This window comes from Emys orbicularis, chromosome 19 (assembly GCF_028017835.1).
Source record: "Emys orbicularis isolate rEmyOrb1 chromosome 19, rEmyOrb1.hap1, whole genome shotgun sequence".
In the NCBI taxonomy this organism is placed as follows: domain Eukaryota; kingdom Metazoa; phylum Chordata; order Testudines; family Emydidae; genus Emys; species Emys orbicularis.
The window spans coordinates 19,550,949-19,566,675 of NC_088701.1; the positions used below are offsets into that span (position 1 = coordinate 19,550,949).

Sequence of the window (15,727 nt, forward strand, 5' to 3'; positions counted from 1 at the left end):
CCTGTTGGCAGAAGGCTGCAGGGGTCCCTGGTGTTGGCATCTCGCTAGCCTGCCGCGTGCCCCACCCCCACAAAGGCTAGCCCAGGCACATCTGGTTCTCGTGAAACATTAGAAGGCTAATAGTTTTAATTGCCACAGTTGGGGGGAGGGGGTTCTGGTCCCTGTGCTGCCTGCAGCTGGGGGGGGGAGGGGGGAAGGCTTCTTGTAGGCCTCTGCCCTCCCCCCAGCTCAGCTCGCCTCCATCTTTCAGAGTCATTAGGGCAGCCCTGGCCCTTCCTGTCGGGGGCTCTGCATGGAGCAGGCAAGAAGCACCCGGGTTGGGGGTCCCAGTTCATTGGCAGCGGTTGGGTCGGGAGTGACTAGCAGAGGGGGATGAGGCTGAGCAGGCTGGGGGGGGAGGGTGAGTCGAGGGATGTCACCTGAACTTATGCAGGGGCTGTTGGGGTGGGGTGTGGCGGGCCTGGGGCCTCCGGAATTGAACCATGAAACTGTAGGGGCCTGGATGGGAGCAGGAGCTAGACTCTTTGCTGCCCCAGAAACACAAGCTCGACCCCTCCCCCCAAAAACAGACATCACACACGGCTGCACACGCCACACACACGCACCACAAGGGTGTGCACAGATATTGCACGCAAGCACATGCCACAGACATCACATGCACTTGCGCATGCCACACATGCGCCGGCGTGACACGCACGCATATGGGCCTGCATGTGGACATGGTGCCTACCCCCGCACACACGCACTAGGCTGAGAGGAACATACGTGTTTCTGCAGCCCAAACACATGCACAGCACATGGGCCCACACGTCACACATGCCTATGCATGCCAGCCCAAGGCAAGCACGTACCATGGTGATGTAAGCATGAAGGCAATGACACACGTGTTGAACAGATGGGAGCACACAGGAGAGCCATGGTGACAGCAGCACACCCACGTGGACACTGACAGAAGTACACAGCAGTAGGACACGCGTGCCACACTGTACCGAACATGCACACACAGACACGATCCTATCACACCCACACAAGCATGGACAGATGGACACAAAGACATGCAGACATCGCACATGTCTGCATACGTCATACACATGCACAGACATGTGTCTCCATGTGCCACACTGACATGACATACACACATGCATTGCACTGACAGAAGCCCGTACGTGATGAAGCCAGATGCAAACATGTGCAGTGATACAAGCGTGCACACCTGGGCATCACATTGACTCAAGAACACATGCGCCAACACGAACATGCAGACACACGCACCACACCAACAAGCGTGCACCAACATGCATGTGCTGCACCGGCACATGCTCCATGTGACGCCACACTGACACGAGTGTGAATATAGTGAATAATGGAGCAAAAAATCTCCCTGAGCACGTTAGGATGATTAAACCAAAATGCTTCTAGTTCACTCCCTTCCTGCTGATGCTGGAGCCTCTGGAATAACAGTGACTCGTGCAATGGCATGCCCCAGTGGGGTGAGCTGGGAGGGGCCCGGGAGGGGCCCATCCCAGTCCGGGGGCTCATTCCAACCCCCCACCCCGACGTTAGCTAGCATAGGACCCCTCGATGTGGGGCTGCTTCGAGAGTTTGAGCGGGTGAGTTCTGCGCCCAGGGAGTGAGGGAATGTCTGCAAGGCTTAATCGAGTCTGTGTGAGTCTGGGAGGGGAGCGGGAGCCCGCGCCTCCACGCTCAGGCCTTCTACAGAGCCAGGGTTTGTGCCGAGCGGCTTCTGGTTTTAATTACCGGGCAGGCGGGTCAGGATAATTGGGACCTTTTGGATTTCAGCAAACGCATGCGAAAGGGAAGGAGGAAAGAAAAACCCTTTCGGGCCCTGCAGCACGTCAGCCCCGACGTGGCATGCCCCACCCAGGGTCCGCCGTGGCACGGGTCAGTGTGTGTACCTATAGCCCCCCCCACACACACACACCACCTCTCTCCAGCCGCAATGTGTGCGTCACTTTATATATCATTTGCAAGTTCAGGGTGCATTGAGGATTTAAAGCTGGGGGTGGGGGGGTGGGGGGGGAATACTGCCCCTCCATTCAGACTTGCCCTGCTGCCACCAGGAGTTGTGGGTGCTCTGCCATGGGTGATCTGATGTGGGGAGTACAGGAGGTTCCCCCCAGGAGATCTGGGGGGAGGGGAGCAGTTTTGGAGGGGCGAAGAGCACTAATGCCCCCATGGAGCGGGGACGCCTGATCCCAAATCTCCCAGCAGTTTCTGCTCTAGGAGATCCACAGGGTGTGTAGAGCAGATCTGCCCCCCTTGGCCCCCTGCACACACACATGCTCACCCCCTGGCAGGAGGCACTGGGCTCTGGCCCCTGCTTCTGGCTCAGTGGCCAGCTCCCAGGGCGGGTCCGTCTCTCGCTGACGGTTTATTTTTTCCAGGCAACTATAAATTGCTGAAGCTGCCTGTGGAGCCACGTGGCTGCCCCTCCAGAGGCTCGGGGCTGCGGCCCCCCACAACCCCTGTGAATCCCCCTTTCCCCTCTTTGCAGGGGGCATTGGGGCCCAGCCATTTCATGTTGAAACCCCCAGCGCCCTGACTAGGTCTTGGCTGAAAACTGTGTTTCAAACCAGCGCCGCCAACATAGCCCCCCCCCCTGCCCCCCCAGGGACCCGGGGCCTCAAGCTACGAAACTGGAGCTAAACCCCAGCTCCAGACACCCCTGAGTCCCGCATCCTGAACTGGCCCCTCCAGACGGGAGATGTGGCTGGGGCAGGGGCGTGCGGGGTGGGAAGGTCGCCCCTGTCCTGGGTCGGGGGGCAACAGTGGCAGAGGCCTGGGGGGCGGAGTGGGGGGGCTCGGTAGGAACAGGCGGGTGCCTGCTGTGTCCTGGCGGCTCCTCATCGGATCTGTGCCGCGCGCTGCAGGCAGGGAAGGGAAGGGTTGACATGGAGCTGGGTCAGTTGAAGGTTACTGTACCCAAAGGGGGTTCTCGGAGAGTTCAAGCCGAGCTCGCGGCTCTGCCTCTGCGCTGGAAGGAAAGGGAGGGGAGCTGGGGGGGGGGGTAGGCTGGCCCAGCCAGCAAGGGAGCGGGGAGCCAGGCTGGCCCAGCCAGCGAAGGGGGAAGCTGGAGTGGGGGGAAGCCAGCCCAGCCAGGGAGGGGGAAGACTGGGGGAGGGGCCAGCCCAGCCAGTGGGGCCAGTGTGAGCCAGTGTGAGGGGAGATGGGGGGAGGGCAGGCCAGCCAGTGGGAGGCGGGGGGGGGGGGGGGCTTCAGCCCAGCCAGTGGGGAGGGGCTGGGGAGAGGGCAGCCCAGCCAATGGGGAGGAGGCTGGGGGGAAGCCAGCCTAGCGGGGGGGGGGGGGGGGCAGCCCAGCCACTGGGGAGGAGGCTGGGGGGGAAGATGGACTAGCCGGGGAGGGGGCTGGGGAGAGGGCAGCCCAGCCAATGGGGAGGAGGCTGGGGGGAAAGCTGGGCTAGCTGGGGGAGCAGCCCAGCCAGTGGGGAGGAGGCTGGTGGGGAAGCCAGCCTAGCCAGTAGTGTTGGGGGGTTGGTGGGGAAGTCGGCCTAGCCAGTGGGGGGGGGGGGCAGCCCAGCCAGTGGGGAGGAGGCTGGGGGGGGGGAGCTGGCCTAGCCAGTGAGGGCGGAGGCAGCCCAGCCACTGGGGAGGAAGCCTGGAGGGGGGGCAGACCAGCCAGTGGAGAGGGGGCTGGGGGAGCAGGCCAGCCCAGCCAGCATGAGGGGAGATGGGGGGAGGGCAGCCCAGCCAGTGGGGGGAAACCAGCCCAGGCAGCGTGGGGGGAGGCCAGGGGAGGAGGCCAGCCCAGCTAGTTGAGGGAGAAGCCTGGAGGGACCTGGGGTGGTCCAGGTAGTAGAGTAGGGAAGGCTGGTGAGAGCCAGGTTAGAGCTGAATGGTGGGTGTGGGGCAGGGGAGGCCAGGCCAGCCCAGGTATGGGGGGTGGGGGAGGCTGGCTCTAGGGGGAGGCTGGGTCTGCCCAGGCAGCAGAGATGGGAGGTTGGGGGGAGGCAGTGGAGGTAGGAGGCCAGGGGGGCGTGGGTGGAAGCTGGGCCCAGCCAGCCTACACAGCATATAGCAAAGTGTGGGGGGGGGGGGGTGGAGAGGCTGGGCCAGCCCAGGAAGCAGAGGAGGGGAGGCCAGGCCAGGCCAGGCCAGGCAGCAGAGGGAGGGGGAGGATGGCTCGGCTTGGCCTTGCTTAGGCTGTGGAAAGGGTAGACTAGGCCTGCCCAGGCAGCAGGGGGGGGAAGGGAAGGCCAGGGAGGGGGAAGGCCAGGCCAGCCCAGGCAGCAGAGGGGGGAGGAGAGAGGCCGGGTCAGCCCAGGCAGGGTGTGTGTGTGTGGGGGGGGGGGGGGCTGGGTGAGGGCGGATCTTATTTTTACTGAGAGGCATCTGAGATTGAAAGGAAATGGAGCCTTTCAAGCCACAGGAATGTATCACTGCGCCCTACCCAAGGGTGGGGGTGGGGGTGAGATGGGGTCGTGCGGGCAGCTTGTGGGGGCGGGCAGGTTGGCACAAGGAGATGTGTAGATGCATCCCTGGTGTCAAGGCTTTGCCACCCACAGCCCCTGTTGCCCACAAGCAGTGGAGAGGGTGTGTGGAAACAAAAACACTGCATGTGGATGGGTGTATGTGAGACTGTGCGCATGTGAGACAGTGTGAGCAAGCCTGTGAGACTTTGTGTGACCCTGTGAGACTGTGAGTGTGAGAGCGACGGTGTGCACATGTGAAACTGTGCGTGCATGATAGTGAGACTGTGTGTGAGAGAGACTGTGAGACAGCGTGACACTGAGACTGCACATCTGAGACTGCATGACACTGAGACAGTGAGACTGTTTGCATGTGACACTGCGTGTGACACTGTGTGAGAGCATGAAACTGTGCGTGACACTGAGACTGCACATGTGAGACTGCGAGACCGTGTGTGCGTATGACACAGACAGTGTGCATGTGTGACACTGAAACGGCGTATGACAAACTGAGGCTGAGTGTGACACTGACACTATGTATGAGACTGTGTGTGCATGTGATACTGCAAAACACTTTGTGTGTCAGACTGAGTGTGTAACTCTGTGTGTGACATTGTGTGTGACTGACTGTTGTGTGTGTTTAAGACCTTGTGTGAGGATGGAAGGAGGTGAGAGACTGTGTGTGTCCCTATGATGTGCATGTGTGACATTTTGTGTGAGACCTTCTATGGTGGAACAGTAAGAATGTGTGACTGTGTGTGTGTGTGTGTGAGAGAGAGAGAGAGACTTGTGTGTGTGTGTGTGTGGGGGGGGGTGCAGCTTGTGCACGTGTGTTTGTCCGAAAGCCCGTGTGTGTGTGTGTAGGTGTGCCCTCCTCTTTATAGCCACGCCCACTTTGTCCCAAGCCCCACCCCCAGCGCTGAGGCGTTTGCTTTTCCAATAGGTACCCAGCACTAGCCGCTGGGACTCACCCAAGGCGCGTCCAGCGCAGCACCGCAAGCCACTGCCGGGCTTTTTGGGGGAGGTCTCAGTTGACCCGGCGCCCCCCAAACCCGCCCTCCCGCCGAAGTGTGGCTCTCTCCCCCGGTGGTTTTGTGGGGGAGGGGGCGCAGCAGGGATTCCCTCCCCCCACCCCCGCTCAACCCCCAAATCACCCCCCTCCCCGCCGCGATGTACGACTGCATGGAGGCGTTCGCTGTGGCTCCCCGGCAGCTCTTCGATGTCACCAACCAAGGCTCCTGTATGCTGCGCAAGGCGAGCATCAGCCCCTGTTTCGGGGCGCTGGATCCCTTCGGCTGGCCCCAGCCGGCCAGCCTGCAATGTAGGTGGACCCCGGTTCCTCCTTGGGCAAGGGAGGGGTGGGCCGCGGCTTGACTGATGTGGTGCCGGGGATGGATGGATGGATGGGTTGCCACGCGTGGGGCTGGGCCGTGGGTGGGTGTTTCCGTGGGGAGGGGCGCACGCCCGGTGGCTGAGCGCCAGTGTGGCGGGGGGCGTGTGCCACCCCTGCCCGGGGGAGGGGGGGGGGTATACATGTGCGTGTGCGTGGGTTGTTACCCGAGTGGGGGGAAGCAGAGAACCCACTTCGCGCCCGCGGTCTGGCCCCGGCTCTTCGCTTCGCTCGTTTCCTCCTTTAGAACTTTACGCGGGGGGGGGGGGGGGGAGTTTGGTGAGAAGTGTTTTTGGAGAGGGGCGGGGGGGGGCGTGGGTTCCCCCCCCGCCACCGTCATCCTCCATCCATGGCCTCTCTCCGCTTTACCCTGCTCCTGGGGTGGGGTACAGTTGGGGGGACAACGTGGCTCAGTTTCAGGGGCCCTGGGGTCCCCTGTCTTGTTTGGCTGGGGTTGGGGGTCGCGTGTCCCTTTCCAGTCCCCCTTTGTCTTTAGCGCGTTAATGAAAAGCCCCGGAGGGCAGGAAAATGAGGACCAGATGAGGGTGCGCTTTGAAGCCGATCCCAGGGGACCTCGAGCAGGGGGTGGGTGTGTGTGTGGGGGGGGGGCGGGGGCGGCGAGCAAGGCAGGAGGGGTCATTTCTTCCAGCCTCACTAGCCAGAGCCAGGGAATTTTTCTGTTTCTTTCTTTTAAATATGGAAATTTGGCGGCGATCCACCGAGCCGTGCAAACAGGATGAGGGATTGGAGATGTGCTGGGAGAGGAGCCTGTGGCCGGAGGTGTGTAGGGGGCACAGCATTGGGTCTAGCACCCCAGCTGTAACCCCCCCACCCCGGCAGAGCCAGGAGCAGGGACGGGGTGTGGAACTAGTAAATGGGGGGGTGGGAGGAATCTTCCATCCCCAGGACCCCCTGGCTGCTCTGAGCCTACGACCCTTTGAGTGGCGGCCAAATCTCTCTGCCTTTGGCAGCCACCACTTCTGTTTACAAGTTGAGGAACAGGCTGTTTTCAGCAGCCGGTTGTAGGGCAGGGAGAACGCCCCGTCGCAGCCCCGGGCACCTAGCGGGGCAGAGATGGGCATAGGGATGGGGTGGGGCGCCCCCCCCCAAGTAAATCTGACCTTTTCTCTCCTCCATCTCAGCCCCCCACCCCCTTTCCAACGGTTTCATTTCAGTGCTGGCCCCACCCCACTCTGCCAAGCTTTTCCCTGCCAAGGCTGCTCCTGTCTCGCTAACTCCCCGCTCCAAAATGGGGCACATAACCGTTCCTTAGCACCCTGGGCTTAGGGAGCAGGTCGAGGCCTGGACAGATCCCTAACGTGCCACCCCCCCAAAGTTTCCATCCAGGTGGGTTTTTTTAGACTAGGAATCCATTGCAAACCCAGGACCTGTCTGGCATTCAGAGCCAGGTGGTAAAGACACCCCAAAACACTGTGGGGGATTGGGCCCCCCCATGTGTGTGCGGTGGGGGGGAGGAGGGTGACTGCTTTTCCTTTCTCTCCTTCATTTGCTCCCGGCTCCTAGCCTCACTTGCTCCTCTCTTCAGCCTCAGTTTCCCACAGGGTACCCATCCCCCTGGAATTTTTAGCTTGGGCAGGACCCCACCTCTCCCAGGTGTAGTGTAGGCTTGGGCTATGCCGATTGGCTACATGCAGATGTGCCTGAATGGTTCTGTCCAGACCTGGTGCAGGGTGCCCCAGAGAACAACCAAGGCGGAGTGCTCGCCCAGTGCCCACCCAGCCTGGAGAGTTACCTCTGCCATCTGCTTTCACCACGGTGGGAATCAGGGATCGGGGTCGGGTGGACCCGGAACATGCATGTTCCTGTGGTTGTTTAGAATAGTAGCAGCTAGACGCGTCGGCTGAAATCAGGGTCCCCTTGTGCCTGGTGCTGCAACAGAGCCAGTCCCTGCCCCAAAGAGCTCCCAGTCTGCAGAGGCGAAGGGAAACTGAGGCAAAGGGACTTGCCCCGGGTCACACAGCAGGTCACTGGCAGAGCTGGGAACAGAACTCAGGTCTCCCCCATCCTTGGTGTAATGAGTCGCTCCTTGGCACTGGCTGCATGGGACACCTAAAACATTCACCTCATTTGCCTGGAATGAGCGCCCCCCCCTTGCGTTAACACCCCTCCCTCTACCCCAGCGACCTCTCTGCCCATGGGCTCCGGCTGGCAACCCGATGCCAGAATCCCCCCTCTCCTTGCCCCAGGTTTCACGTGAGGCTGACCCAGCCTCAGCCGACCCCCAGGTAGTTCGGAGAAGCAGCACCTGGACTGGCCCTCCAAACCGAACCTCTCTTTGCTCGCTCCTCCCCTTCCTGAGCCAGGACACACCTCTGTCTGTCCTCATCTCTGGGCTGGCAACTCCTCTGGCTCAGGGCCTAGCTGCTAATCTCCCCCAATGGAGCCAGGCCAGCCGGGTTGTCCCCCCCCTGGAGCTGGCATCCCCACCTGGGAAGGAGGGGCTGCCAGACAAGAATTCCCACTCTGCTTGGCTGCACGCACCCCCCCAAGGGGCATAGCAGGGGCAATCAGGCCGGGTAGAGGGGTGGCCCCTGCTCTGTGCACACTGGGGGAGCAGGGGCCACCCCCACCCCTCAGGCAGCAGGGTACACAAGGCTCAAGGGTGTAGGTCTTACATCAGCATGGCCCCATTGAGATCAGCGACCGGGCCTCAGGGCCCCATCCAGACCCTAGGTGGAAGAGTCCTATTTTGATTTCCTGCCATCTCGCCCCCATGCCCCCCTGCCTTGGCAGCAATCTTCCTGAGGGCAACTTTTGGGGTAGTTCTCCACAACCCGCCCTGTTCCGCTGACCCATATGTCGTGGAAACCACAGTGAGCGAGGTCACCAGGGTGGCCCCGGAGCGGCTGTTGTCAAAGGGAGCAGGAGGCAATTTGGGGCTGGGCTGGCAAAAGCAGTGGCTACTAAGCTTCCCAGCCTGGTAGCCTGTGGCACCTCCTGGGCAAGGAAGAGCTGCTGTAGTGATTGATCAGGGGTGTGGGTGTGGGTGAGTGTGTGTCTCCTAGCAGAGGAGCATGCATTTGTTTGTGTGTGTTTGTGTCGGTTTGCATGGGTGTGCCCAGGCATGGGGTGGGGGTGCGGTTCTGGGTGAGCCCTGCCCCGGGCTGGGCTGTGTGTCTTTGCTTGAGGCTGCGGGCATGTGTGGGTGTTTGGCTGTGGTGTGTGTCTGAGTGTGGGGGGGGGGAAGAGGGGGGCCGTGTGTGGATTACTCCCTTTGTAAAGTGTCAGGAATGCAGTTACTGAGACAAATGGCTTATATAGCGACCCAGCTGCAAACATTTTACGGCCGGTTATAAATGGCCTGTTTGAAGCTGTGCGAGGCTAGGGCAGGAATTTCCTCAATTTCAGCAATTTAGGCTTTAAAAAAAAAAAAAATCTCAACCACCACCAAACTTCCTGCCCCAGGTCAGGCAGCGGGAGAACTGGGAGAAGGACCCTTAGCTGGGCCCAGCAAGAACAAGTGGGCTGGGCCGTCAGAACCAGGCTTGTGGGAGAGCTGGCCCCGTGACAGCTCCCTCAGGAGCCTGCCCAGGGACCTTGTATTAAAGGATTCAATAGGGCCGTGGGTTGCTGCTGATGCTGGCGTGGTTGTGCCAGGACATCAGGGCACCGGGCTGCAGATGCCAGGCAAGAGCTTTGCAGCCTCCTGTGAGCACGGGGTGTACTGGGTGAAAGGTAGAGCTGTGGGGCCACAAATGAGCCCAGTTAAGAGAACTGGTCGCCAGTGGTGTGTGCCCCTAAATGTTCCCTTGCTGGAGGGCAAGACCACCCCTGCCCTTCGGCCCGCCACGCCCCCAGCTAGTCCAGGAGCGGGATAGGCAGCCCCCCTGTGCTGGCATCGCTGGTGGCAATCCAGAAGCGAGCAAAAGGCACAAGCCACAAGGTGGGTTGGTGTCCTGTGGAAGACGAGCGTTGCAGCGGGAGTCCCAGCCCAGATCTGCACACACACAGGCCTCGGGCTACCAACACCACCATAGCGACTGGCATTAAGCAGCCCCGCTGGCGGGCAGACAGGCCAAGGGCTGAACAGGTCGGGCAGCCCAAATTCCCATCCGACCCGCTGGCTGCTCCTCCGAGAGAGTTCAGAGCGGTGCTGGGATGGGAAAGCAGCGCAGGGCTGAAGGAAGAGGGGATGCCAGGCAGCTGAGCTGGGGTGCAGCGAAGGGGGAGCAGAGACATGGCAGGGCCGAGCTGGGCACAGCACCTGCCGTCCTGCCCCCTCCAGCCCAGCCGTTAGCTCGGCAGCTGCCCCTTCTGCGCTGAGCGTTTCCTGCCAGCGGCTTGGCTCTCCTGCCCACACCCTCCTGCTGGTGCCCGCTCTGACGCGGGCATGCGGCGGCGGGCAGGATGCAATTGACTAGCGAGGGACCCTGCCCTGGTGTGACGCCACCCCCGGCCCCTCTCTGATTGGCTGCTTGGTGGGTGGTGGAGGGGCACCTGCTGCGCTGAGAGGAAATGACCCAGCATTATGGGAACAGGCTGGCAGCGGGGCCATGGCAGTGGGGCGTGGGGGGGGGGAAGGGGAGCGCCGTGCGTCAGGTGCCCACGTGGCTTTGGCAGAGAGACGATTGCAAGCCCAAGCTGGTGCCGGGGGGGGGCGGGGAAGGAGATTGAGTCACACGAGCCCGTCGGCGCCTCCCCAGGCAGCCCCGTGTAAAACAGCCTGGGGCCGCATGAGCTCTGGCTGCCTCTGAGTGCTACGCCCCAGGATTCGCGGGGCCCGGGCCCTTCCTGGCTCCCGGCGCTGGGTCTGCAGGTGGGGCTGTCAGATCGCTGGGGAATGGGGTGACAGGCTCCGTCCGTCTGCGTGTCCCTCCATCCCACACACATCCCCAGGGGAGCGGAGCACCCAGCGTTCTCCCTCTGGGGTTGAGGATTTAGGGGAGCAGGTGGGGTGGTTCAAGCCACCCCTTCCCCAAAGTAACCCCCCAAGCCCCCACCCCAGGGCTCCTGGGAGGGTTGGCGTGTTGTGTACAGAAGCTATTAGGAAGGGATTAAGTTAGGGTTGTAATGTGATTCTCTCCAGGAAATGACAGGCCCGATAGCTGGTGGCCTCAGAGGGCCAGGAGCCTGTCCCAGCCTCTTGTAAAGTTACCAGCAGGCTCCAGATCTGATAAGCCAGGAGCTGGGCCCCTTTCTCTCTCTCACCCAATGGATGGGGAGGAAGGGCTGGGCTGGGTGTGGGGGAGGGGCGGGAGGGCAGGAAAGCTGATGGGGGTGGGGGGAGAAATGTTGCACTCTGCCCTGGATCCTGGGGCCAAAGGGATGGACATGCAATGAGGGGAGAGAGAGGGGGCTGGATGCGTGGGGTAGGCGGCGGGACGGGGGTGAACGCCAAGGGGCAGAGGGATGCGTTACAGGGGGTGGAATAGGAAAAGTGGAGAAACATTGTGGCAGGGGGATTGATCCAGCCAGAGAACGACTCTCCCCCAGGGGAAAAGCTGCGAGCCCCATTGCGCTGCGGCCTGGAGCTGGATCTGATAGGCACGTCCCCCCCCCAGGGGAAAGGGCGGGGAGCCCCATCATTCCACAGCAGGGAGCTGGATCTGGCTGGCTCATTGTTCCCCCAGGGGAAGGGCCAGGAGCCCAGGTGCTTTAGGTCAAAGCGATGTAGCAGGGACCCACCCTGCCCTGGCTGGGAGGGCTGCACTAGACAGGACCAAGGGGCTCTTCTCCGCTCCCAGATCCCAAAGTCCTGACTCCCCGCTAAGGGGAAACGAAGCCCCTGGCAGTGCTAGGTCAGTTACAGACCTTGGAACTTGACTGCCTGGTCTCTAGGAGGAGGGTAGGGCAGGGCAGTCTAGTGGCTGGGGGGTCCCGACACTAGGATTCTATTCCCAGCTCTGCCAGTCACCTTGGGCAAGTCTCTGTGCCTCAGTTTCCCCCGCCACCCTCCATCTAGACTGTGAACTCTTTGGGGTCAGGGGCTGGCTCTCACTCTGTGTCTGTGCAGCGCCTGGCACAACGGGGCCCCGATCTCAGTAATATCAACGATAAGGTTGGCAAGGGGCCAGCTGAGGAGGTGCAATTGGGAGAGTGGTGTCTGGGTACCCGTGCCATTGCTGAACCCCTTGCAGTGCCAGGGGGAGGGACCAAAAAGGGCCCCAGAGCTGAGCTTGTGTGTGGGGAGAGGGGTTGAAATATAATGGGGTGTAGGGGACAGGATTGCCCCTCTCCCCTTTGCTATCCATATATTGGGAGCTGGTGGGGTGCAGGGGGCAGCTCTTGGCCACCCACACTGTTGTGTGGGCCAAATCCAGGGCTGGCGCTTTGATCATCCAGAGTAGAATAAACAGATTTTAAATTGTTTCACAAAGGAGATCAGTATATTATCCCCATTATATAGCTGTGGAAACCGAGGCACAGGGAAGCAACTTACTCAAGGTCACACAGCAGAGCTGGGACTAGAACCCAGGTCTATCCTGACTCCAAGTCTAGTGCTATAGCCATTAGGCCATACTGCCCCATTGCTTTACCCCATGGCTTTGCCCAGCCTAAGCTTTTGCCTGGATCTGGTTTTTGCATCTGAACATGAGGCTGGTCGGTGGAGCACTGAGCTCCACTAGAACCACCATGAACCTCCCTTTGGCAGAGGAATTGGCCTTTCCCCTCCTGGCCCAGTGAGCGCAGGCATTGGGAGGCAGGGCTCCTGGGTTCCCTCACCAGCTCTGGGAGGGTTGATATCAGTGGATAGAGCAGAGGAAGGGAGTCAGGCCTCCTGGATTCTATTCTCAGCTTTGGGTGCTGTGTGATCTTTGGGATTACAGCTGGGAATCAGGACTCCTGGATTCTCTTCCCGGCTGCTCCATGTATTAGCTGTGTGATCTTAAGCCAGTCACTTCCCTGCGCTGCGCCTCAGTTTCCTCGTCTAGGAAACCCCCACTCTGCCTCCCTGAGGCTTAATTAACAAGTGTCCGCGGAGCGCTTTCAGATCAAAGGGCAAAGGATCAGTGTTATTAATCACTCTGGCAGGTTGCTGCTCGCTGCACCTGCTGGAATGTGGCAGCCACCTGACGGGAATGCAAAGCCCTCTTCCACGCTTTGACTCCCTGACATTGCCTGGCCCTGCTTTAACCACCGCCACGGTGTTTGAACAGCAACCCGTCCTTTTATCCAGCTGCTGCAGAGACACAGGAGTGATCCTGGGCGGGGAAATGAGAGCATCTTCCATCATGTACCAGAGCGGTTCGGATTGAAAACACGGGGGCATCTGCTCCGTGGGCCACGTGCAGTTACACGCCACCGGGCGAAGACCACGTCTCAGGGAGACCATGCGGTGCCACGGAGCAGCCCAGGGCCAGCTCTGACCGAAAACCTTTGCTGGTGCAGCAATATTGGAGAGGGGGGTGATTTTTAATGACATTTCTTAAGCCCCAGTGTAGACACGGTTCTACTGGTGTCAGAGCGCTTAGGTAGGTGTAGCTTAGGCCAGAGCGCAGTACAGACTTCTGGCAATGCAACTGTAGGCTGCCTCCACATATAAGTACATAGGTATTCCTGTACCGGGAAAGCACCACATGGCTTTATTTTGCCTTATTATTCCTATCCCGGCAAAAGCATGTTTTGGCCGGCAGAAGCTGCGTGCTAGGAGAGTTTGCTGGGGTAGCTGATCTGGTGAAGACCTAGCCCAGGCTGGGAGCTAGAGAGCCAGAGGCCTGGTCGACCTAGCTAGCTACATTGCTCAGGACTGTGAAGAATTTCATGGCCTAAGTTCTGTAGTTCAATCAGCCTAACAACGTGGGAAGTGTCTACATCACGGTGCTTAAGTGGCACATTTGCAGCGGCGTAGCTGGGCGGCTGTAGCAGCTGCCATGTAGACAGACCCAGAGAGAACCCCAGGGTCCTATCTGTGTCCAGCCGCCTCAGTACAAACTCCCCTTTATACTCCTCACAGCAGGGCCCCATCTAGGACTGATGCCCTAAAAGGGATCCAGGATCCAGGCAGATGCCCCGGAACGGAGCACGAGTCACATTGTGGTCCCCATTACACGTCACTGGGCTGGGTCATTCATAAGCCCATAAGAACGGCCATAGTGGGTCAGACCAATGGTCCGTCTAGCCCAGTATCCACAATGACCAGAGCCAGATGCTTCAGAGGGACTGAACAGCACAGGACATGATCAAGTGATCCATCCTCTGTCCAGTCCCAGCATCCGGCCAACAGAGGTTTAGGGACACCCAGATCATGGGATTATGAGCCTGACCATCTTGGCTAATAGCCATTGATGGACCTGTCCTCCATCCACTTAGCTAATTCTTTTTTTATCTCAGTTATACTTTTGGCCTTCACAATATCCCCTGGCAAGGAGTTCCACAGGTTAACTGTGCATTGTGTGAAGTGGTGCTTCTTTATGTTTGTCTGCAACCTGCTGCCTATTAATTTTATCGGCTGATCCCTGTTTTCTGTGTTATGTGAAGGGGTAAATACCACTTCCTTATTCACTTTCTCCACACCGTTCATGATTTTATAGCCCTTTATCACATCCCCCCTTAGTCGTCTCTTTTCCAAGTTGAACAATCCAAGTTTTTTTAATTTCTCCTCATATAGAAGTTGTTCCATCCCCCTAATTATTTTTGCTGGCCTTCTCTGTACTTTTCCCAATTCTAATATACCTTTTTTGAGATGGGATGACCAGCACTGCACACAGTATTCAAGATGTGGGTGCACCAGGGATTTATATAGTGGCATTATGATATTTTCTCGATCCCTTTCCTAATGGTTCCTGACTACTGCTGCACATTGAGCCGATATTTTCAGAGAACTATCCATGAGGACTACCCGGTCTCTTTCTTAAGTGGTAACAGCTAATTTAATTCAGATCAGGATCCCTCTCCCCTCCAATAGCTGATTGTCTAGGACAGTGTTTTTCAACCTTTTTTTGGGCAAAGGCACACTTGTTTCATGAAAAAAATCACGAGGCACACCACCATTAGAAAATGTTAAAAAATTTAACTCTGTGCCTATATTGACTATATATAAAGTAATTCTCTTGAATAGGAATCAAATAAACACAAAGAAAGTATTTTATAATTACTTTATTATGAAATAGTAAGTAAACAGAAATATGAAAAATTATAAAATACTTTATTCAGTGCGCAACCTGGGCCTGTTTGGCTGAACACAAAGCTGATATTCTGAGCTATTTATAGTCCTTAACATCAGTGGTGGGATTCAAAAATTTTAGTAACCAGTTCCGACATTCAAGCATGGTTTAATATTTTTTTCCCACGGCACACCAGGCAACATCTCGCGGCACAGCGGAACAGTGGTTGAAAAACACTGGTCTAGGATACTGCTTCTGAGGGCTGAGGAGGTGATAAAGAACTGAGGAGCTGCTGAGAGTCTCCATAGAAATGCAAAGCACTGTTGTCTGTCAGGGGAGCAGGAGCTAGCATCTTATGTTGGGCCTGGAAGCCCTAGAGAAGGAGAGACACTGCTACTAGATTTTTGTTTATTCCCCATCAAGGAACCAACTGTTTGGGCAATTTCCTTCTCTGGGCTTGCCCACCTGGGAAGTTATACTAAATCATCATCCTGGGATAAAGGGCTCTGGCTACCCCAGTTTAACTCCCTATGTGGACACTCTTAGGCATGGTCTACCTTTGAAATATAGCTCAACCTAGCTACATCGCTCGGTGTGAAAAACTTCACCCCCCCAGAGCCTGTAGTTAAGTCAACCTAGTTCCCGGTGTAGATGCAGCGTCGGTGACTGGAGAATTCTCCTGACCTAGCCACCGCAGCGCAGGGAACTTAGGGTTGCCAATCTTGGTTGGACGAATTCCTGGAGGTTTCATCACATGACATAATCTTTAAATGAAAGATTCACCTTTAATTCCTGGAGACTTCGGGACAATCCTGGAGGGTTGG

The 15,727-nt window shown here is 58.5% G+C and overlaps 1 protein-coding gene across 1 annotated transcript in view; it reads left to right on the plus strand.

Annotated features, from left to right (window-relative positions):
• The first annotated feature begins 5,618 nt into the window (after positions 1 to 5,618).
• The window catches only part of RARG (retinoic acid receptor gamma), a 29,174-nt gene continuing 19,065 nt past the window's right edge, over positions 5,619 to 15,727 (plus strand). The window contains 1 exon segment of the mRNA XM_065419219.1: positions 5,619 to 5,769. Coding sequence (XP_065275291.1) covers positions 5,619 to 5,769 — 151 coding nt within the window.